A 24,480-nucleotide genomic window follows, 5' to 3' on the forward strand; every position below is an offset into this window, starting at 1 on the left:
ATAGAGAGAGAGAGAGAGAGAGAGAGAGAGAGAGAGAGACATAGACAAGAGACAGAGAGTGAGGGAGAGAGCGCCAGTCTGTGTCTGGAATTTGTTTGTTTGCTGTTGATGTTGGTAAACCATAAGGAGAAAGAGCTGGTAATGCAAACTGCTCTGCTTGTTCTTAGTTAAGTGGATATTCTTACACCTCTATGTCCTGATCATGTTTCAAAGTTGACTATTCCTTGTCCATAGCCCCATACTTATGGATAATTTTTCTCCTTTTCAGTTGGAGAAATTTTGACACAAATCAAGTTGACTCAAGTAAAGATTGTAAATTATTGTAGTTAAATTTACAAGCTCTGGGTTCAGTCAAGTTGTGAATAGAATTTATGGTCCTACGATGCTCTGGTAGAGAGATTTTTGGGGGGGGTCAATAAATTCCAAATTTGCCTAATTGTATTATCCTTTGGTACACATTTCTCCAATTTTCAGGTTATTGTAAAAGACTGTAAAATGTCTTGTTGAAATTCAGGTATATTTTGTCTGATATTTCCCTTATCCACCAACCTAATGACCCTGTTATCAAAAAGAAAGGAGCTTAGTCTGATTTGATTTATTCTAGATGAACCTATGTTGGCCCTTGTTGATAATTTATTTCCTTTTCTCAGTGCTACCTACCAAGCCATTTACTAAGCTGTTTTAGAATTTTGCCAGGCATTAGTGTCAAGTTCTCTACTGTATAGTTTGACTATATCTTCTCATTTTTGAAAAATAAGACATTTGTCTCTTATCTTAATCTCCTTTCCCTTAATCACTAGTACTAGCTCAGTTGTCATATCCTCTTATTCTCTTAGTAACTGGAGAGGTAGGTAACATTCTTAGATCTGGCTACTTGTATTCATTTAGAATTACTAGAGGGTTTTTTTGTTTGTTTGTTTTTGACCACCTCCACACTCATCTTGTTCAATACTTCCTAGTTTTAAAAAATCACTTTCAAGTCTGAGATATCTATAGGGGAACAAAAATAGTATATTTCTTACTTCTTAGTTAAGCCCCTCAGAATTTACTTCACTTGGGGTCTTTCAGGCTGAGGCATATTAATTCTTCTGGAGACCTTGTGTTTCAGTAGATTATAGTTCTTAATGTCTCTTTCTTTCCTCTAGAAAGACTGAAGTAGCAGTGGCCAGTGTTGGAATTTTCACTCCATTATCAAAGGGACAGGGAAAATCTGAGAGTACCAGTCTTATCATTAAAAGAGAAGTTTTGGCCAACACTGACCCTGGGAAACAAAAACTAAGCAGGGGATCAGTTGAAGAAACCCTAGAAGATCAGTTCTGTTTCAGTTTATGTTTTACAAAAATTAACATGTCATTAATAGGTTTTTAAGAATGATTATAATTCTTAACTTTGCCCTTTTGTTATTTTAAACTTTGATTTTTACAACTTTGTAACCTATAAAACTCCTCCATAATCTTAAGATTTAAAGAATATTTGTTCAAAGACTATAAGGCGTGGGGAGAACCATAAAACTAAATTACTTTTCCTAAGGAAGATCTAAAAGAAATACAAAAAAATCCCAAGAACGAAAAACCCAAATCAAAACAAAAAGATAGTGGAAAGAATACCAAGAATCCTGGGGCATCTCTGAAGATGTGCCAGAATTCTTGGCCTGGGGGAAAGCAATTTTCTTATAAAGAAAGTGTTCTAATTTCCCCATATCATGGATGTCCATCAAAGGCGAGTGATGTAAGAAGGGTTTGGTGATTCTAGGTTCCCCATGTATGCATGTTTAGGTCTCTTTCCATGTCTTTATCTTAATTTTTTTTTTAACTAGATGGAAAAACTGGTGGGTGAGAGGTATCCTGACTTTGGCTATGATTGCCTTTTTCTTCATCATCATTTATTTGGGACCCATGGTTTTAATGATGATCGTAAGTAGCTTTTGCATATTAATGTAGTCTGACCTTGAATTCTATAGACCTGTCATTTTCTTAGTTGTGGGGATAATTTGATCTGGAGGTGAACATGGTGTCAGAATTCAATAAACCTTTATTTAGTACTTCCTATGTACAGAGCAGTAAGGATAAGACCAGCACTTCTAGAACCCCTTTTCACCTCCCATGCCCATTGTTTCAACTCTAAATGAGGGCTCCAGTGCTCCTGAGAAAAGGTTTGAATTCATCCTATCTCTGACACCCACTAGCTCTGTGGTTATAAACAAGTCTCTTAGCCTCTCTAAAATTCTATTTCCTTCCTTACAAAATGATTTAGTGCTTTAATAAGTATCACCAATTAAATACTAAGAATAAGGATCTAAATGATATATGTCCCTGTGCAACACAGTAGGTTCTAAATACATACTTCTTGAATGTATGATTGGATAGATGCCCACTCCAGTGGAGTTTGGTTACAAGTCAGTCAATAGGACCTTATAATTCTGAGCTTCTGAAAGCTCCTTCATTTCTATGGTGCATTAGGCAAACAAGCATTTCCTCAGTGTTCCTGTGGACTGGAGGAACAACAATAAACCTGAAACAGCCCCTTTTCTTAAGGAGCTGACATTGTATCAAGGGAAATGATAGGCACATAAGTATTCTCCAAATAATTACAAGGTAATTTTTTTAGAGTGGGCACTAATAGCTAGGAGGATAGAAGGTGGTGCTTGAGCTGAATTTGGAAGGAAGGAAAAGAATCTAAGAAGCTGGAAGTGAGAAAGGGAATGGATTCTAGTCTTGGAGAGCAGCCAGAGCAGACATGTAGCTGAGTAATGAATTGTGTGTGAGTAGATATTCGTGGCCAATGGATAATCAGGAGTCCACTGGAGAAACATTGATGTGGGCCATTTGTATGGTCAAATGGTCACCTCAGATTGATTTTTTAAACATTCCTTTTGAGATTGGCAAAAAAGCCATTTCATTTGACTTTTAAAATGACAACCCCAAGCTTAAATCATTTAAAGCTGGATTTAGTAACAATATGACATCTGTATTTATTTTGCTTTTTTTTTATTATGACAAGAAAGGAGAAGTGGGAGGGGGAAGTGGCAGATCTTGATTCAAAAAAAATTTTTTTTTTTCAGAGAAAGATTTGTAGTATGGACCAGGTGTGTCTGTTATTTGAAGAATTGCCTAATTAAGTTAGGGCACCAGGTTGATTTTTTTTTTTTGTCCATAGTCTTATGTCCTAAGGTGTGTAGAGTTGTCTTTTTTCTGGTGAAAAGAGCACCTACATCAAGGAAATCTCAGGTCTTTTAAACAAATTAAATATTAATGGAAGGAGACAAATAAGGTGTTAATGGGAATAGGGATAATGAGGATAGCAGTTTTGAGGGTATAAACAGGTTAGATCTTTGTTGTACCTTGCTGTTTGGCCAATGATTTGACAAGACTGCTGATTTCAAGTCTTTTCACACACACACAATCTTATACCCTCAAATCAAAATGTTGGGTGAAGGGAGAAGTGGCTCTGAATGTAAACAACTACAGTAAATGATTCAATTCTTCTGTGTCTTATAGGTGATGTGTGTTCAGATTAAGTGTTTCCATGAGATCATCACTATTGGCTATAATGTCTACCATTCATATGACCTACCTTGGTTTAGGACCCTCAGTTGGTAAGTACCCTGGCCTCCTCTGGGTGTGGAAGAGGCCTGAATAATAAATTATGGACTGTGTGGCTCCCCAAGCATTTCACTGCCAGGTTCAAAGGTGTACAGTGCCCACCTCATAGTAGGGAAGTGTGCTTCTGTCCTGTTGGAGTCAAAGAATCATTAAGTAACTACTAAAATTTCCATTTTAACTCAGAAGAGACCTAAAACTTTGCTCATATCTATGACACAGAGTATGTTTGGGCTTTATAACTTCTGCATAAGAAACTTATATTTTCTGATCCGCCATAGCTAATCCACTAAAATTTACAAGGCTGCTATTGAACTATGAGTCGCGAAACATGGGTTCTAGGTCCAGCCCAGCTACTAACCAGATTAGTAAATAGAAGAAAATTATATCCTTTTAGGTACCTTTCCCACCACTCTCCTCATCCCCCTGGCCAGGCTCAATTTTTGTAAAATGAGGGCATAGTTATATCAATTTCAGTATCGATTTCAAGACTCTGAGATTTCTGGATAAGTCATTTTAGGTGCTAATCTAGTTTCTCATCCCTTTTAATAAATGTATTCAGTTTACTATCAATTAGACACTGATCTGGCTTTAGAGATTCAGTATTTTATCTTTTCACAAAGTTACTTAACTGAACTGACCTGAACTGAATAAGACAATGGGCCCATCTGCACAAAGCATGTTGGGTAGTGGCAGGCCATGGGGCAGATTCCAAATTTCTTCCTTAAGAGAACTAGAATCTCTGCTCTGACTGACTAGAGGAATAAGCTCGGGGGCCTGTGACATTTGGAAGAGTGACCAGCAGGAGATGGGGTAGTGCCAGTGAAGGAACAGGTTTTGCATAGACAGAATATTTAATTTCTCTGGGTCTCAGTTTTTTCATTTGTTAAATAGGTGAATAAGATAATTCCTTCTATCCATATAGAGATATTTATTCATACATGGGATTATGGTGTAGTACAGTGAGTCAAAGTATAGAGAGGCAGCAGGGAAGTTTGGATAGTTTGGAGGCTGTGGGAGAGAAGGTTTGCAGGATAGTTTTGAGCCAGAATGTGGAGGGAATGCTAGCCTAAGGAGTTTACATTATTATTCTGATTTTTGCATTTTTGGTTAGGATGGCAATCTTCATAAAAAGATCAAGAGCTAAAAAATTAATTTGTAGGATCTGACTTGAGTTGAGTCCAGTGAATATCTCTTAAGCTCAGTATATGCCAAGTCCTCTGTGAGGTAGCACAGGATAAACAAAGTTTTGCTAGGATAAGATCCTTGCATTCTTGGATCTTCTAGTCTAGTAAGGGGACCATCACACATATATGTCAGGATTTAGGGAGGATTTCATATAGTGAATAGCATTTGATTTGGGTTTTAAAAAGCTGAGAAGGAATTTATTGAGCCAAGAATAAGAATAAGAGAAGGTGGAATCTCATTCCAGTCACAGGAATAGCCAAGATGTGGGTGTTCAGGAGCCAAGACAATGTCTATTTTGCTTGGACCACAAAGTATATGAAGTGAATTAGTATTATAGAAGGCTGAAAAAGTAAGGAGATGCCAGATCTTTATTTATTTAATTATTTTTTTAAGCCCTTGCCTTCCGTCTTGGAGTCAATACTATGTATTGGCTCCAAGGCAGAAGAGTGGTAAGCATAGGCAATGGGGGTCAAGTGACTTGCCCAGGGTCACACAGCTGGGAAGTGTGTGAGGCCAGATTTGAACCTAGGCCCTCTCATCTCTAGGCCTGGCTTTCAATCCACTGAGCTACCCAGCTGCCCCCAGATGCCAGATTTTTAAAGGCATTGAATGGTAGTCAGGAATTTAAATACTGCTCAGCTGGAGGGAATGCATACTAAAGAATTTTGGGCAGAGTAAGAGGATTATATATATATATATATGTATGTATATACATACATATATATACACGCATTTGTTTATTAAAACTCTTACCATCCATCTTAGAGTCAATTATTTTTAATGGCTCCAAGGCAGAAGAACAGCAAGGGCTGGGCAATTGGGGTTAAGTGACTTTTCCAGGGTCACTTTTTCAGTGTCTGAAGCCATATTTGAACCCAGGACTTCCCATCTCTAGGCTTGGCTCTCTATTCACTGAGCCACCTAACTGCCCCCTAGATATATTCTTGAGGAAGATTAGTCAGATAGTAGCATGAAGAAGGATGGATTAGAGGAAAGAATAGGGACATGAAGACTTGTAAGGAGGTTTATTGCAATTGTCTAGAATAGATGAATGGTAATGAGGGCCCATACCACAGTGAAAGTAGTAAAAGCAGAGAAAAGGAAATACAGGGATTTGGGAAGAATTGACAGGATTTTTAGTAACTAGTGGATAAGAAGGATGAAGGAAGAGACAAAGATAGCCCAGTGGTTCTGAATATGTTAAGCAGATGAATGGTGTTGTCACAAATTAGGATAGGAAGAGAAGTTTTTGGAGGAAAAGTGATTAAAATTTGGGACCTGTTTGAAGTGTCAGTGTAGATGTCTTGAAGGCAAATGGAGCTGTAGTTCTGGGAGGCCAGGCAGCATTGTCCGATTACTTCAGTGCAAGGAACGTGCTGTGGGATCCTTCTTTTTCCCTGGAAAACATCCTTTCTTTGTTTGCAGGTACTTTCTACTGTGCGTGAATTATTTTTTCTATGGTGAAACAGTGACTGATTATTTCTTCACTCTGGTCCAGAGAGAGGAGCCTTTGAGGATTCTCAGTAAATATCATCGCTTCATTTCCTTTGCTCTTTACCTAACAGGTAATTAAGTATTACTCACTTCACTAGTCATTGTATTTGTGTCATTTGTAGAACCTGCTGAGTGTAAATAAGGCATTCCACAGAGGTAGCATGATTTGGTGAAAAGAGTTTGGTGCTAGGATTCAGGAAAACTAGGTTTCTATTTGACTTTTGAACTCAGCTGTATGAACACAGTTCATAGTCCTGCAACCTCCCTGCATCTCAGTTTCCTTATCTCTAAAATACAATTCTATTTATACTGCTTTTCTAAAGGAGTCATTGTGAGGAAGTGCTTTGTAAACCTTATTAGTACTCTACAAATGAGTTGTCATTTTTAATTTATGAACAGGAATTAATTATTTTATATAATATTAATTTTTTGAAAGTTTGGACCTCAGTTTCTTCATGCATAAAATAAAGGAGTTGGACTCAAAACTTCCTTGAAATGCTAGAGGCACATATGTATAAGTATGCAATATGTGAAAATATATATATACACACATATATACATTTCTTCATGTATAAAGACACATATACATACATGTGTGTATGTACATAGAGGATCAAACTTGACCATGGAGTTCTACCTCAGCTGTTTGTTCAGAAGAGAAGATAAAGTCAGTTTCTATAACAATAGAACTAGTAATGCAGTCTTATGTTGTAGCATAAACAAGATCTTTCTAATGGGAAAGCTGTTGAAAAGAGCAGTGACTGAGCCTGGTAGAAACATTAGTGGTAATGCTATTTTTTGTTTCTCTTGGTCTTTGTAACTAAGCCCTGAAATGTTGCCAGGAATTTAGCCAAATTGCCACTAAGTACTGATAATGGAAATAATTAGAAGAGATGAGTCTAGGATGTGACTCATCCCTGTCTTTTCCATTTTCCATCTTTCCATCTAGGGTTCTGCATGTTTGTACTGAGTCTCGTTAAGAAGCATTATCGGCTCCAGTTCTATATGGTAAGAGGAAATGGCGGATGGATCGCAGTGGAGAGAAGGGCAAATGGGATGAGGCAGCTTAGTGTTTTTAGTTTAAATGAGATTCCAATGTGGAAATTCACCTACTTTTTTCTGTCTTTCACTGGAAATGCAACACAATGTCTGGTGACTCCTCCTTTGTTCCAAGGGCACTTGGAGCAGATGCCTGATGGGAGAACATCTTATAAATCTAGAGTATTTAGAGTTGCTTAGCCTCTTCAATCAGAGACCATTACTTAGTGTAGCATAAAGACATATCTCTTGATGATCTTCCAAGTGATTTGAGCAAGACATTTCATTACAAGGATCTTTCTCTCTTATTCTTGTAGATTGACAACTTGGTCAGTTCAGGAAGTGTCAGGCCCTTTTTTTGGAAAATATAACTTTTTTGCTAATCTTGGTTCTGCTACTTAATAATTGTGTGATGTTGGGGAAATTGTGTCCGTATTGTGAGCCTTGGGTTCCCATCTGGAAAATGATTATAATACTATTTGTTCTTTTTCCCAATCTTGGTTGTTTTGAGGAAAATATCTTTTGTAAATCTTCACTATAGAAGTATGAATTATTATGTTTAGTCTCCACCTAGGCTTTAAATCCCTAAAGACTAAAGACAATGCCTTATACTTTTTTAACATTCCTCATAGGATCGCTTCTCAGCCTTTTGGCTAAGATCAAGTGTAATGTTCCTCATATGACCCTAGATTTAGGAGTTGGATTAAGTGACTCTGAAATTCCTTTCTGCTCTTGGATCCTGTGATTCTAGAATAAAGATTTGTGGATTCTTAGTATTAGAACACTAGCATAATGTGGTGGGAAGAACACTGGACTAGAAATCAAGAAACTTGGATTCTAATGCCCCTAAGAAACTGAGCCTTAGTTCCTTGGCTAAAATAAAGGGAACGCAAATCTAGCTCTAGATCTTCTGATGCAGTATATAGAATCTCAGTCATCAGTTGATGAACATTTGTAGAGCACCAACTGTATGCCCATGTACTGTGCTAAGTGCTGTTGATACAAAGAAAAGTGAAAAATAGACTGCATTCAAGGAGTCCACAGAGCACTGTTCTTCTCTGGTTTGGCCACAGTGCTAATCTTAGTTTTCTTGGAGGGGAATTAAGATGAAAGGGAGTGTGGAAGGGGAAACATCATGATTAAAAGCTCAAAGTTACAGAGTACAGGTACAGAGAGCACAAAGGGGCAGTTCTTCTGTTTATAATACATCATAGCTTTCTACCTAACATTGTTTGAGAAAGTGGCTTTAGAGATGGACTGGGGTCTAGGAAACATTTTTTTTCTCTCTCTCCTATAGTTTGGTTGGACTCATGTGACCCTGCTTATTGTTGTGACCCAGTCCCATCTCATTATCCACAACTTGTTTGAAGGAATGATCTGGTGAGTTGGAGTAGGGTGGATGCTTGTGAACATGCATGTGTGTGTTATATATAGATGGATCATGGAAGTTGAGGGGAGGTATAAGTATTACCCTTTTTGCCATGTGGGATGAGATTTCACCTGAAGAAAAATGACTTATATGGGATGTTCTATTAAATATTTGGATCAAGTGTCACATCATTTCATCTCCCTTGCAGGAATCAGATACAAAGTCAATCACCAGGCACTGCTAAACACTATGGTTACTAAAAAAGGCATCCCCAATAGCCCTTACTCTCATAAAGTTTACATTTTAATGGGGGAGACAACATGTATATAACTAGTTACATACAAGATATATGTAGAATAGATGGAAAGTAATCTGAGAAGGGAGGGCACTAGCAGCTGGGGAACTGGGAAAGGCCTGCAGAAGGTGGGGTTTGAGATGAATGAAGCCACAGAAGCTAAGAGATAGAGGGGAGGAAGCAGAGCATCTCAATGTGGGGGAGAGTCAGTGCAAAGACTCAGAGAAGATGAGATGAAGCATTATGTGTGGGCAGCTGCAAATAGGCCAGTATAACTAGATCAGAGACTGGAAAGGCAGAAAGGGACCAAGTTGTGATGGGCTCTAAATGCAAAATAGAGAATTTTATATTTGATCCTGGAGATAACAACTGGAGTGCAATGAAGACAGGGGTACAGTTGATGTGACCAGGTTTAGAAAATTCACCATATTAGCAAAGGGAGAAAATTGAGGGCAAGACTACAATGAGAAGTTTATTGAAGAGGGATCCCAGATCACATGAGCAACAAGATAGAGGACTAGATATTTTCCTTTATCTCTGTTACCTCTCAGACCTTTCCAACACAGAAATTGTAAACCAAAGATAAAGCAACTTCAGTTATCTCCATGGTTTAGGACATCCATAATCCAAAGGGGGTATAAAAAATCCTGAAACCCAGGAATTAACACTCATTGACCATGAGCTCACTTATTACCCTCTTTTCTACCTCACATGCTACTGTAGTACATTAGCAGATCTAAAGATCTGAAACACAACAAAACTTACCCCTATGCATTGATCCCTGCTTCCTCTTTCCAGGGCTATAGAGACACCGGTTCCAGGCTGTAGAAATTTGCTTGGGCCACAAACATCCGTGATAGCCATTGCCTATTGGGAGCAAAAAATTTGTTTTAGAGACTCAGCCTCATAGTTCTGAATTACTGATTGTGGGGTAAATAGCACAGCAAAGCTCTGAACTGTTAGTATTAAGCCAGAGAACAGAGGAACAGAAACAAATTATCAGGACCCGACTATGTGTGTCTGGGTTGGAGGGAGTTGTAGCACTTCACCAAACCTAAGGGATATAGTATATTCATCTGGGGCCAATTTTGACCACCCAAAAGGTCAGTTGGGGCAGAGATCTAGGCTGATGAATCATGAATTATCTAGTATGAAGAGAAGTTTGAGATGCAGCCCACAAGGAAACCACCATCATCAGAGAGGAACTTACGAAAGATCTCAGGAAGAAGAAAAACAAAAGACCTTGACCCTAAGTAGATAAAACAAGGAACAACAGTAACAGCAGAAGGAAATATGGCTTTCAGATCCAGTAAATGAGTTCAGGCATCTATGAATAAATACTGTTAAATAAAGGAAAATGATCCAATACTTGATGAGACCCCATGGAATAAGAGAATAGAAAACTACAACTATTTGTTTCTGAGTGGTTCAAATGGGAGATAAGAATTGTGAGAGCAGAAGTTATGTCCCACACAGCAAAATAATGGGTACAGGACAAAAAACTGGAATCTGCAATGGCAAGAATACTCATTCTCTCTGCTATTATTCAATATAGTACTGAAAAAAAATGCTAGCCAGATTATTAAGACAAGAGAAAGACATTAAAGGCTAGGAAAAAAGGAAATAAAACAATTGCAACTTGCTGATGATAAGATTGTTAACTTGGAAAATCCTAGGGAATCAGCAAATAATCAAATTAATTGGGATAATTAATAGCTTCAGCCAAGTTTTAAGCTACAAAATAAATCCTCAAAAATCCATACCCTTTCTGTGTAATATTAACAAAAACACAAGAAAGAGGGGGGCAGCTGGGTAGCTCAGTGTATTGAGAGCCAGACCTAGAAATAGGAGGCCCTAGGTTCAAATCTGGCCTCAGACACTTCCTAGCTGTGTGGCCCTGGGCAAGTCACTTAACCCCCATTGCCTATTACTGCTCTTCTGCCTTGGAGCCAAAACACAGTATTGACTCCAAGACAGAAGGTAAGGGTTTAAAACAACAACAACACCACCACCACAAGAAGAAATAGTAGAAAGGAAATCCTAAATAACTACAAAATGCATAAAATACCTGGAGATCAACCTCCCTAAGCACAGAAAAGACATATAAATTCATTTGCAAAGTATTCCTTAAATAAATAAAGGATAACCAAATAACTAGAGGGATATTCATTGCTCATGGCTAGATATTGCCAATATAAGAAAAATGGCAATACTACCAAAATTAACTCATCTTTTAATGCTATACCAATTAAATTACCAAGGGGATACTTGTATAGAACTTGATAAAATAACAAAATTCATTTGGAGAAGCAAATAGTTAGAATATGAAGAGAAATGGTAAAAAGAACTAGAGATAAAGGGGAAATAGCCCTAAACTATTATAAAGCAGTAGTCATCAAAACCATTTGCTTCTGGTTTAAAAATAGATCAAGTGCCAGACTTCTAGTCAGGAAAACTTATTTTACTGAGTTCAGATCTGGGATCAGACACAATAGCCTTGTGACTGGGAAAATCATTTAGCCCTTTTTTGCCTCAATTTCCTCATCTGTAAAATGAATTGGAGAAGGAAATGGCAAAACACATTAGTATCTTTGCTAAGAAAACCCCAAATCAGGTTTTGAAGAGTTGGACATGACTAAAGTGACTAAACAACAAAAATGAAAACAAAATGTATTTGTGGAATAGACTAATAAAAAATAAACTAAAAGGAGATTCAGAAACAAAAGAACTTAATAACTCAGTGTTTGATAAAGTAGAAAACATCAGTGACCTAGGACAAAACTCATAATTTGATAAAAACTGCTGGGAAAATTGGAAAGTAGTCTGGTAGAAATTAGGATGAGACCAACACCTTATACCACATTCTACAATACATTACAAGTAGATATGCTGTCTTCATATTAAAGATTATAGTATAAGAAAGTTAAGAAAAATCATATGCCTTCATAGCTATCATTAGATGTATTTTTTAACCAAAGAAAAGATAAAATAACTGGCTTTGATTATTTGAAACTGAAAAAGTTTCAAATTAATTACACAATTAATGCACCTAGGATAAGAATAGTAATGGTTAAATGGGGAAAAAAACCTTTGTATCAAATTTCTTTGATAAGGGTTTGGCATTCAAGATATATAAATAATATATATTTGTATATTATATATATGTACAAATAACCATTACCCAATAGATAAGTGGTAAGTGGATATGAACAATTCTCTGCAAAATATTCACTCATTTGGAAAAAGTGTTCTAAATCAATATTAATAAGAGAAATGCAGATCAAAACAAACCTAAAGTTTTACCTTTTACTCTACAAATTGGCAAAAATGACAAGAAATGTTTGTAGTCAAATGTTAAGAGGGGTTGTGGAATGATAGGCACCAAATGCCTTGTTGGTGAATTCTTATAGTTTATAGTTCATAGTTTAAATAACAAAAATGCATAATTGTAATATATAACTGTATTTAATAAACCAAAAACTAATTATTTAACTTACCTGCTTAGTGACAGTTGTTTTGGCCTACAGACCTCCGGCACAGACTGTCTACACTACAGCAAATATTTCATCCTCGGCATGTGGCCTCATACTTCTCTGTATGCCACATGCAGCCACATGCAGCCACGTGTCATTGAAAATGGCTATATATAGACACACACATATATAAATTGATAGAACACAATATAAATGGAAAGTACAATTATGTACCAGAAAATAAAAAATAAATGTAACAAAGTTATAAAGATCAAATGGGACTCAAATGAACAGACATCCCCAACCTACTATTTTGTGGAAGTCCCTAAATAATTACATCTTGCACATGTTTTTAGACTTTTTTAGTATATTGATCAATTATGCTGATTTTTTTTCCTCTCTAAAAATATTGTTTGTCATGTTGGATGGCTTCCTTGGAGTTGGAGTGGAGGAAGGGATATTTATTTAGTATAACTATGATATAAGAAAAAAAATCCTTAAAAACTTATTTATAAAAAAGATAATTAGGGGGCAGCTGGGTAGCTCAGTGGATTGAGAGCCAGGCCTAGAGATGGGAGGTCCTGGGTTTGGATCTGACCTCAGACACTTCCCAGCTGTGTGACCCTGGGCAAGTCACTTGACCCCCATTGCCACTCTTCTGCCTTGGAATCAATTCACCGTAGTGAGTCTAAGATGGAAGGTAAAGGTTTAAAAAAAAAAAAAAAAGATAATTGCAGTAGGACAATTGAAAAGTAATGAGGACCTGAAAATAGGATTGTGGTTGTATGAGTATAGAGAAGGGGACATGTGAGAGATAGTATAAAGGTAGAAACAAGATTTGGCAACAGATTGGATATGCAGAATGAGAGTTGGGAGCTGTGGATTGATACTAAGGTTTGCAGGCCTGATTGACTGGGAGGATTATGGTGCTCTCGACAGTTCAGAAGGGCAGAGGGTTTTGGGGAAAAGATACTAAGTTCTCTGTTGAACATAGTTTGAGATGTCCAAGAGGAGGTTGGAAATGTGTGACTAGATCAGCAGAAACTGGGAATCATCTATTTAGCAATGCTGATTGAACTCTTCGAGTTGAGGAAATCACCAAATGAGTTTAGTATGGAGTAAAAAGAAAAGGGGGCCTTGGGTTAGGAGGAGAAACAAGGGAGAGCAAACCTAGAGAGGAGAGGGTATCCAGGAGAAAATGGTAAATGATGTCAAAGACTGCAAGAGAGATCAAGAAGGATGCATACTGAAGGAAGGCCAACAATTTCAGAGTTCTTGGCAATTGGGGAGAGACTGGTTTCAGCAGAAGGGTGAAATAAAGCCAGAGTGAGAGGAGAGGAAGTCCAAGTACCATTTGTAGAAAGCTTTCTCAGGTAGTTTGGTTAGAGTGTGAGTGAAGGTAGAAGATGGGAATTAGCAAGGATGGTGGGATCAACTGAGGGCTTTAAAGGACAGAGGTCTGTTTTAAGTTAGTAAGGAAGGAGCCAGAAGATAGAGAATAGAAACACTAGAGAATTTAGAGCTTTGGGATGATGGTGGCTGCAATTTGCTGGAAAAGTCAGGAGGAAGGATTCCAGGGTGTGGAGTTCACTTTGGTGGAAGAAGTCATCTGAATGATGTGAGCTGAGGACTGGAGAAGAGAAGTTCTTGGGGAAATGGTCACAAAGCACAAGGCAGGGTTCTCAGTGGAGAAGTTGAATTGGTATAGGTTTAAGTGGAAAAGAGAAGGTTTGGAACAGCTGCTGAGAAGAGTGAGATAACAAATCAAACTGAGGAGGAATAGAATGTTTTGCTGCAGCAAGGGTCCAATTGAGGTTAGTTGCCATAATTTGCGATGAGACCAGGCATCACAGTTTTGTGATTTCTTGTAGCTCACTTCAGCAACATAACATGTCAATAGGAATGGAAGGGGGAATAATCTATAGCTGGGCTTGGTGAGTCATGATCAGCAAGGTTTAGAAAAGTTAATGAGAGTTTAGCATAAGAAATAAGAGCCCTTTTCTGAATATTTGCCCCACTTTTGAGCTAGTGCTTTATCAGTTGAACATTTGAAAGATCTTTAAAAGGTTTTTAAAAATATTTCAATCTCCAAAAGTCTCTTTGTGGCATGGAAGTGAACTCTGGGCTCCGAAAGGTTATTTTAGCAGATCCAAACTTGAGAAGTTACTTTCAAGCTAGAGAGGGTTGGAGTTCAAGTGCTGTTATGGTTTTTCATTGGAGACTTAGCCTAGTTATATTCAGAGAGCCTTATTTCTGACCTAGGCTGATGGACTCTTCTAATCGCAGCAGACCTCACAGACCATTTGCCAAGTTACAGAATAGTTTTGACCTATGTTGATGGAAGGAGTATTCGCAGATCCTTACAATATGAAGACATCTCAGTTATACTGATTATGGTCACACCTGTGACGTGGATGACATCAGAAATGATATTTGTTACTGAGTGGGACAGATTAGAGGAGAAGGCATCAGACCTGAGATGGCCAAGACCACTTTTAAAGATGTTATTTAAAAACAAATGTTATGGGGCAGCGAGGTGGCTCAGGGGATAAGGAGCCAGGCCTGAAATTGGGAGAAACTGGGTCCAAATCTTACCTTGGACAACTCATAGCCATGTGATCCTAGGTAAGTCACTTAATCCTGATTGCCTAGCTCTTGCCACTCTTTATCAATTTAAAGACAAAAAACAAGGGTTTGGGGGGGAATAAAACCCCAAACAAATGTTATAATAATATATTCTTAAACAATTTCATTCCTCCTAGGTTTATTGTCCCCATTTCATGTGTGATCTGTAATGACATCATGGCCTATATGTTTGGCTTTTTCTTTGGTCGGACCCCACTCATCAAGGTGAGAGAATTTTACTTTTTGTCTTCTCCTATGCATTTAAAAATATTTCAGGAACTTTCTTTTTCTTTTTTTTTCCCCTTTGGATAACAACTATTAGGTATAAATCTGGAAGGAACCTTATAAAATCATTTATTTCAGTCCTTTAATTAAAAAAAAATAGTTGTTATTGTAAAAGTTGTTTTCTTGGTTCTGCTTATTTCAGTCATACAAGGTTTCCCAGGCTTCTTGGAAATCTTCATTGTTATAATTTTTTTCTACAGCATTATAATATTCTCTTCTATTCATATACCATAGGTTTTTTCTCCACTTTCTATTTTATGGATATGGCCTTAGTTTTCAGTGTTTTACCACCATGAAAAGTACTTCTATAAATATTTTCGTATATATGGATCCTTATCTTTTTCCTTGATGCCTTTAGGGTATAGATCTAGTATTTGTAGTGAAGAGTAACTTTTGGAGCATGATTCCAAATTGTTTTCCAGAGTAGTTGGACTGAATCACAGCTTCTACCATGTGTATTAGTATTTATTTTTTTTCATGCAGCCCTTTTACAATAGTTACTTTCCTTTTTTTTGTCATCTTTGCCAGTCTTTTGCCAGGGTGTGAGGTAGAAACTTAGAGTTGTTTTCATTTCATATTTATCTAATTATTAATGGTTTAGGAACATTTTTTTCATGATTGTTAATAACTTAGATTTTAATTAGTGACATTTGATATATATGTTAGCTATCAGACTTATAGAGAAATTATAAAGATTTTTTCCTAATTAACTGTTTACTTTCTCATTTAAACTGTTATTAGTTTTGTTTGTACAAAAATGGTTTCATTTTATATAATTGAAATTGTCCATTTTATCTTTATTCTTTTTTTTTTTTTTGGTCATGAATTCTTTGTTCATAGTCGTGAAAGATAATTCTTTCCTGATTTATCTCCTTGTTTATGGTGTAACTTTTTCTGTATCTATTTGGAGCTTATGGGAAACCTAATTGAGATATTGTAGTCATGCCCTGATGTAATTTCGGCCAAAAGTTGGGCCTTTTGAATGTAAATATTCACTTATTCATTCAACAAATATATATATATATTTATATATGTATATATATATATAATGAGAATTGACTACAGACTAAGACCATATTGATTGCTAAGGTAACAGATAGATATTTGGGGTATTTTCCACTAGGAAGCTTGAAATTTGGATTTGAAGTTCAGAAGAGATTTCAGAAGAACTAGAGTGAAATATTTGTGAGTTATCTACATAGAAGTTATTTCATCCATAGAAGTTGATAAAATTTCTAAAGGAGATAGTGTATAGAGAAAAGATAGGAGGGCTGAGGAGAGACCTCTTGTGAGTACATATCCATTAAAAATATCAAAATTGAAGGAGCTCATGAAGAGCTGAACAGTCTGAGAGGTGTTGGAGCTCTGAAAACAGTGTTACAGAAACCAAAGGAAAAGAGAATGTGCTAAGGGAAAGGGTTAGTCACCAGTAAAAAGTGATGTGAAGAGGAAGGAGACTGAGTAAAGACCACTGGGTTGTCCTAGGAGCATTTTCTTTGGCTTTGAGGGAGACAAAAGCCATATAATGGCAGTTTGAGGTCCATATGGGCAGTAACTGAACGTAAGCCCTGTTCTTTCTAATTTTGACATCAAAAGGGAATAAAGAGATTAAGAAAGCCATAGGACTGAGAAATCTCTGAGCACATGTCTAAATAAAGAGGAGGAAACCTGTGGAAAGGAATCTGGTGAAGGTGTAGACATGCTCAGGACAATGTCATGATGACATCAATTTCTACATTCTGGCTGTTTTTTTCCCTTTCTGCAGCTTTCTCCAAAGAAGACATGGGAGGGCTTCATTGGAGGATTCTTTGCCACTGTGGTGTTTGGTCTTCTGGTAGGTAGCTGACTATCCCAAGTGTGAAAATGTTTGTTTTTGAACATTTGAAGACTGTGTGGTCAATGATCTGTGAGTGTAATCAGTGCATGAGGTGGTAGGAGTGCTGAGCGTTCACTTCTGGGATCAGAGGTGTGATGGCTTGTTGTGGCAAAGAGATGGTCTGAGACTTAGGAAGACTAAAAGCTCTAGCCTCCTTTAGTGTTTGCTTACCTCTCCATCTCTAAAACGGAGATAGTTATAGCACTTCCCTATAGGATTGTTGTGAGGCTGAGAGAGAATGAGATAAAAGCATATAATAAGATTCAAGTATATAAACTGCTTTGCAAGCCCTAAGACATATATAAATATGAACCATTTGTCTGTTTTTCGATTTTACATTTTCCAGTCACTTCTCAGCTAGAGAACCTTCATATCCTAGCTTCATAGCTGCCCAGGTTTGTATCAGGGCTCATTCAGTTAGGACGGACCACCTGGGAAGCATCTGGCTGAAGAATCCATTCGAGTTGCCTTTTAGGGTGACAACTGCCATAGCCCATTGGCATCAAGCCAGTGCTGTAAGACATTGAGAGAGCTATTATAGCCACTTTTAAAAAAAAACCCATATCTTCTGTCTTAGAGTCAATGCTATGTCCTTGTTACAAGGCAGAAGAAGAGAAGAAGAGTGGTAAGGGCTAAGCAGTGAAGGTTATAATGGGGATGACTTTCTATCCATGAGCCACTTAGCTGCTCCCTGCCACTTAGTCCTACGGGTCATAGGAGCTAAACATTTTCTTACATGTTTTTAGCTTGCTGCTCCAGATGCGTGTTCCCTTGCCTTCTTAGACCTACCTGCTCTGTCCAGGTGTGGGAGAGGGGAAGGGAGGATGAGAGATTTTGGCGGCATCCCAAGGTTGCCCTCTGCTGGCCCCATGTAAATAATACATTCCATAGCTTAGATTTCTGTATTTAACCTCTTAAAGTACCCTGACCAAATTTACACCCTCTAATCCAGGGGTCGGCAACCTTTTTGGCTGTGAGAGCCATAAACGCCACATTTTTTAAAATGTAATTTTGTGAGAGCCGTACAGCGCTCACAGTGTGCGCTCCTGTAACAGCGCCTGAAAAAAAATTGACTTTATGGCTCCTGCAGAAAGAGCCATACGTCACCGACCCCTGCTGTAGGCAATGTTGTTGCCCCCATGTCTTCCTAAGCAGCAAAGATTCCATCTTTCAGGGGTCACTCTAAATCCCTCTTTGAAGTCAGTATGTTTTCCCCTTAGAGTGTGTGTGTGTGTGTGTGTGTGTGTGTGTGTGTGTGTGTGTGTGTGTGTTTGTGTGTGTGTTATTATCCGTGTAGGGAGCTGCTGGTATAGACGTTTTACCCACAGACACAGGTCATCTACTTTTCAGGATCTTTAGGATTTCTGGATGAGTTGATGAGGATCTGAGTAGACATTGAAATAACTAAGACAGACCCAAGTTTGAAGTAGCAGATGGTACTTTGTTACCAAGAAGCCCTCACTCCTTCCTTCTCAGCTCCACCAGCCTGTCAGCTTGTGCAGTTCTAGGAGCCCCTCCAGCACATTTACAGGAAATAAATGCTCAGGTGGCCTAAAGCAGCTCCCTAGTGCTCGGGCCTTTTCTAGAGATTTCTTGGAAGGCAGTATCCTGGCTGAGCTGCTCCACCGTGCTTGGGCAGCCTATGGAGGACTTTCTGTGGCCAGAGGATATTGTCAGTCTCCTGAAGACAAGTTCCTGAGGCAAGATTTGAATTTGGGTCATCTAGATCCATAACTTAATGCTCTAGTCACCATGTCCCCAACTGCCCAGAGGATATACCCCTTAGGAGCCACATTCTAGGGACCATCATCCCAGTTCTCAGTGATAACAGATCTGCCATCTTGGGTTAGGACTTCTTGTCCATTTTGTTGCCTGAATTTTGGATCTCATCAGCTGCCCTGGGATTCTTTAACTGCTTATTGTAAATCTTGAACTGGATATCTCCAGTGCATACAATGTGGCCAAACTGAATTCATTACTTCTCCCCCCAAACTCATCCTTCTTGGTTCCACCCTCCTCCCATTCCCTGAGACTCACAGCCCAGGTGTCCTCCTCTCTCCTCTCTTACCCCTCACATCCAGGCTGTGGCCAGGGTCTCTCATTTTCACCTTAGCAACCTCTCTTGAATATGCCCCCTTCTCTCCTGTGGTACTGCCACCATCTCTAATCACCTTATGCCTGGACTATTGGAATAACTTGCAGGTGGGTTTTCTGCCACGAGTCTCTCCTCATTCCAGTCCATTCTCCACTCTGCTCTCACAGTGATCTTCCTAAAGTGTAGGCCTAATCATGTCAGCCCCTCCAGCAGCTCCAGTGGTTCTCCATCATTTCCAGGATCAAATGGAGAATTCTCTTTACAAGTTGGCCCCAGCCTCCCTTTCCTTTCCTCCTTCCTCCCCTCCATATACTCTGCAATTCAGGAACATTGGCATCCTTACTGTTTCTTGAAAAAATTCTCCATTTCCCTACTGTGGTTATTTTCACTGGTTTTCCCTATATCTAGAATATTCTCTCTCCTCATCTCCTCATGCTTCTGTGGCTACCTTCCAGTTCTTACTAAATTCTCACTATTACAAGAAACCTTTCCTGACCCTACTTAATTCTAGCGACTTCCTTCTGTTGATTATTTCTAATTTATGTAGCTGGTTTATACCTAATTGTTTACATCGAGAGCAAGGAACTATCATTATCTTTTGCTTTTTATTACGGTATCTCCAGCACAGTGCCTGGTATATAGTAGGCACTTAATGCATGTTTATTAACTGACTAATTGACATATGTTTGGGGCAGTGATTTTTAGGACTGGTTCTTTTCCTGATTTTGTCCTTTGTGAGAAAGAGAGGACCTTTTTTCTAGAGAGTGAAGAATCGTTTCAAGTTTCTGAGACATTATCCTTATGCTCAGTGAAGTACTGCCTGTCTCATGACACTCAAGTAGGCCTGACATTAATCATGTTCACTGGAGGCAGGCAGCATTTCTCAGAGCATGCACTTAGCAGGTAGCTTTCTTATCCAGATAGTAGATGTTTTGGAGTGAGTTTAAGTGACCTACCATTTACTAAAGCCTTGTTCAGGCCTCTGATGGCCTTGCATTTTAGAAAGTAAGATCATTTTCCTCACCTCTTCAATTTTGGGTAGGACAGACCGTATCTCACAGGATAAGCATAGACGGATGGGTTATGATCTCCAAATTTCATTACATTATTTTCCCTCCAAATCTATCCCTCTTCCAAACTTTATTTCTCTCAAGGACATTACAATCTTTCCAGTCATCTAAATTCATGACTTGTGATCCTGTACTTCTGACTTTCATTTATCCCACTCATCTCATCAGATCTTGTGATTTCTACCTATACAGCATCTCTCACATTTGTCTCTATAGTTACCCTTAGCTCAGGACCCCATTATTTCTCTTGTGGATTATTGCATTGGCCTCCTAATTAGTCTTCCTGCCTTAAGTCTCTTCTCTTTAGTCTATCAAGCCACATGGATGTCAAACTGATTTTTCTAAAATGTAAGTTTGTCACTTCCCTCTTAAAATTCCTTTGGTGTTCCCTATGTACTCTAGAATCATGACATCCATTTAATGACTATTTTATGTGTTTATGTCCATAATTGTGAGTAAAGTAGTACATAAGATTTTATAAATAAATTAAAGTGCACATGTCGGGGTGTGCTCAAGAAATTTTTATTAGTAAAAGTGTTCAGTTTGGAGACCACTTGTTTAAAGAATCAGCTTAATGAAGTATAAAAAGGCTAGTAAGTGAGATGGTTGGCCTCTAAGTGTTGAATTCTTTTGCTAAAGCAGTTCAGGAAAACCATCTCCCAAGACATAGGAAAGTGACCATCTGTATTCCTAGGAGTATCCACACCAATGAAATTACAGATCCTTGAAACAAACCTTAAGATCAAGAAACATTCTGTTGTGTAAAATCTGAGGGTATCCTTCTATACTATCAGACCCAAAAGTTCAAGAATTCTGGCCTTTTTCTTGGTGTACCTCTTGAGCTGTCCAGCAGTAGGATCCCCCTACTCTGTCCTGTTGTTAGATTTGGTCCTCTTTCTTCTCCAAGTGCTTTGTTTTCTATCTCAATGTGGAAAGGGTGTGGAGGTCTTAAGATTTGCTCCGTCTAAGCCGCCATCTTCCCAGAATCCCTAGAAGAGAAGTTTTAAAGCAGTGAGGTATCCCAGTGATAGGACCAAGGACCTGGGGTCAGGAAGACTGATTAAGTTCTAATCTGCCCTCAGATGCTTATTAACTGTGTAACCCTAGGAAGTCACTTAGCTGTCTGCCTCAGTTTCCTCAGCTATAAAACAGGGATAATAAGACCACTTCCCTTTACTTTCTTTGCCCTCTCCTTTCCCTGCCCCTTCTTTTTCTTCCTTCCTCCTTTTCTTTCTTCCTTTTCTCCCTTCCTTTTCTCCCTCTCTTCTTTTGTTCAGTGTGTATGAAAAACATGTTTATCGTGATGGAAGGATTTTGTGTGGAGATAAGAACTGTTGTTATTGTTTGGAGAGGAAGTGAGGAGGCCCTTCTTTGTATATGGACTAGACTAGATGAATAAGTGGGAACAGCCATAGCATGGAAAGAGGAGAAAGAGGGAGGGCGTGAGAGAAAGGGAAGAAGGGAGGAGAGACAGACAGACAGACAGACATATACTGACTGAGACTGTGTGAGTGATTTGGCAGAGCCACTTGGGGAGCTTAGAGGAAAGACGAGTTGTTACATCTGTCATTAACCTAGTACACTTTTTTCTCTCCAACAGCTCTCCTATTTAATGTCTGGATACAGATGCTTTATCTGCCCTGTGGAGTTCAACAATGACACTAACAGCTTCACTGTGGATTGTGAGCCCTCAGATCTTTTCAGACTTCAGGAATATAACATCCCTTTGGTGCTTCAATCTGTCATTGGCTGGGTGTGTACCTTTTAACTTGACATGAGTCGAGCCCAACTAAGATCATATACTTGGTTAGATTAAAAGTGAGGGTCTCAGGGGCAGCTGGGTAGCTCAGTGGAGTGAGAGTCAGGCCTAGAGATGGGAGGTCCTAGGTTCAAACCCAGCCTCAGCCACTTCCCAGCTGTGTGACCCTGGGCAAGTCGCTTGACCCCCATTGCCCACCCTTACCAATCTTCCACCTATGAGACAATACACCGAAGTACAAGGGTTAAAAAAAAAAAAAAGTGAGGGTCTTCTTACAAAAAATTTTTCCAAAAGGGAACTAGGGACTGAGCCAGGGCAGGTTCAGACTGAGAAAATCTTCTCTTCCTCCCTATCTCACTGCCCCATTTATTTATTTATTTTTTGTTTGTTTGTTTATTCATTCATTCATTCATTCATTCATTCATCCATCTATCTATCTAATCTATAAATCTATTTATTACTCTAATTATTTAGAATGGAATTATGCATGTTTCTGTAGTATCTTGCATGTAGTTGACACTTAATAAACATTTTTTAATTGAATTTTGGAAGTTCTGTAACTAAGGAATAAAACATGACTGTGGGACTATTTGCCAGTTTATGTGAAGAAATAATCTTTCAGTATTTCCCAATTAATGATTACTCCTTGCTCAAGGTCTTTGATGTTTGAACCCAAACCAGGCCAAACATTTCTGCTTCTCTTACAAAAGAAAAAATCTCAAGAAACATAGTTCTTTAAAAAAATTTTTTTATTAAATATATGTTGGTGAGCTTTGCACATTGGGAGAAACTGCACACATCTGTGAAAGTTAACTTCTTTTAAATCAAAACTGAAGGCATTCTTGCCTTACTTTTGCTTTCCCTTTTGCAGAAAACAGTTCGGATGTATCCCTTCCAGATCCACAGCATTGCTCTTTCTACTTTTGCCTCTCTCATTGGCCCCTTTGGAGGATTTTTTGCAAGTGGATTCAAACGGGCCTTTAAAATCAAGGTAGGAGAATCTCCCTTATCTTTTCTGTTTTAACTTTTCCCAAAGATGAGGCCAATCAGGCTTTCTGAATCCATTTGGCCTTCATATTACATGTGCTGAATTTAACTGGATCATTCGAAGTGAACTGACCAATTGTTCAGGAAATGGTGTTTTGTGGCTGACTACCACTATCTCCATCTGTCTTTTATAGCCATGTCTTTGCTATTTGCTAGGAACAAGGACAAATGTTCCGATTTTCTATATTGAGGACTAGTTGGATGTGTGGGTAGGACTTTTAGATGAATATGTGATTACTATGTTGAGTTCAGATTCACAGACTCTCTTTAATTCTGGTAGGACTTTGCCAATACCATCCCTGGCCATGGAGGCATTATGGACCGCTTTGACTGCCAGTACCTGATGGCTACTTTTGTCAATGTGTACATTGCCAGTTTTATCAGGTAACATAGTTTTCCTTCTGTATCTAGTGAAAGTTCTTTGAATTTGGTTGGTCTTGTAACATTGCAACATTGAATTTTTAAGGGAATTTTAGACATTTCCTTATTCAATAAGCCATTGGGCATAATTGGCTGACAGAAGCATCTTCACCTGGTTTAGTTTCTTTTTTTCTAATTTTCTTTCAGGGGACCTAACCCAAGTAAGCTGATTCAACAGTTTTTGACTTTGCGTCCGGACCAGCAGCTTCACATCTTCACCATGTTAAAGGCTCACCTTCTTGACAAGGGGATGTTGATTGCCAGCACTGAAGAACAGGAGGCACCTTAGAAAGAGGATAGTAGGATCAGAACTGAGCTCTAGGGCAAGTCTTCAAGTCAATCCCAGCTTCTGTGACTTTTAAGACCATTACAAGACCTCATTTCACTGTTTTTCTTTTTTGTAGAATTTTTTTTTTGTGCTATGGGTTTTAAAGAATATCTATTTATATACACATATACTGAATATGTGACTAAGTGCATAAATCAGAGCTTTGAGTTGGAAAGAGGTCACAGATATTAATCTTTTTTGGGTGCATCCAGGCCCTTTAAATTTAAAAGTCTGTCTGTCCTCTCTATTTCTAGAGCAGAGCAGCCAAATATGGGCTGATGGCCAAACCACAGAGTAAACTTCACCCACTGCTACAGCCTGTCTATCTAGTTTAAAACTCGAACCTGAATTACTCTGTAGTAGCTTTCATAGAAAGCTTTCGTCATAGGACCCTTTTCAAGTTTCAGCATCAACTTTGGAAAGAAAGCAAAGTTACCTTCTACTGTGGAAGGAAAATACGACAAATGCTTATTAATTGAAAAAGCATCTTAATAAGATGGACATTTCATTTAAGAAATC

The 24,480-nt window shown here is 38.3% G+C and overlaps 1 protein-coding gene and 1 pseudogene across 1 annotated transcript in view; both read left to right on the forward strand.

The window, feature by feature from the left end:
* The window catches only part of CDS2 (CDP-diacylglycerol synthase 2), a 74,586-nt gene extending 50,612 nt beyond the window's left edge, over positions 1 to 23,974 (forward strand). The window contains exons 4-14 of the mRNA XM_044663582.1: positions 1,817 to 1,913; positions 3,498 to 3,595; positions 6,213 to 6,352; positions 7,231 to 7,289; positions 8,617 to 8,699; positions 15,219 to 15,306; positions 17,132 to 17,200; positions 22,008 to 22,160; positions 23,038 to 23,157; positions 23,494 to 23,597; positions 23,781 to 23,974. Of these exons, the coding sequence (XP_044519517.1) occupies positions 1,817 to 1,913; positions 3,498 to 3,595; positions 6,213 to 6,352; positions 7,231 to 7,289; positions 8,617 to 8,699; positions 15,219 to 15,306; positions 17,132 to 17,200; positions 22,008 to 22,160; positions 23,038 to 23,157; positions 23,494 to 23,597; positions 23,781 to 23,922 (1,153 nt within the window). The 3' untranslated portion in view covers positions 23,923 to 23,974. The remainder of the gene's footprint in view (positions 1 to 1,816; positions 1,914 to 3,497; positions 3,596 to 6,212; positions 6,353 to 7,230; positions 7,290 to 8,616; positions 8,700 to 15,218; positions 15,307 to 17,131; positions 17,201 to 22,007; positions 22,161 to 23,037; positions 23,158 to 23,493; positions 23,598 to 23,780) is intronic.
* LOC123238569 lies at positions 7,953 to 8,130 on the forward strand (annotated as a pseudogene).
* Positions 23,975 to 24,480: the final 506 nt, after the last annotated feature.

This window comes from Gracilinanus agilis, chromosome 2, assembly GCF_016433145.1.
Source record: "Gracilinanus agilis isolate LMUSP501 chromosome 2, AgileGrace, whole genome shotgun sequence".
In the NCBI taxonomy this organism is placed as follows: Eukaryota; Metazoa; Chordata; class Mammalia; order Didelphimorphia; family Didelphidae; genus Gracilinanus; species Gracilinanus agilis.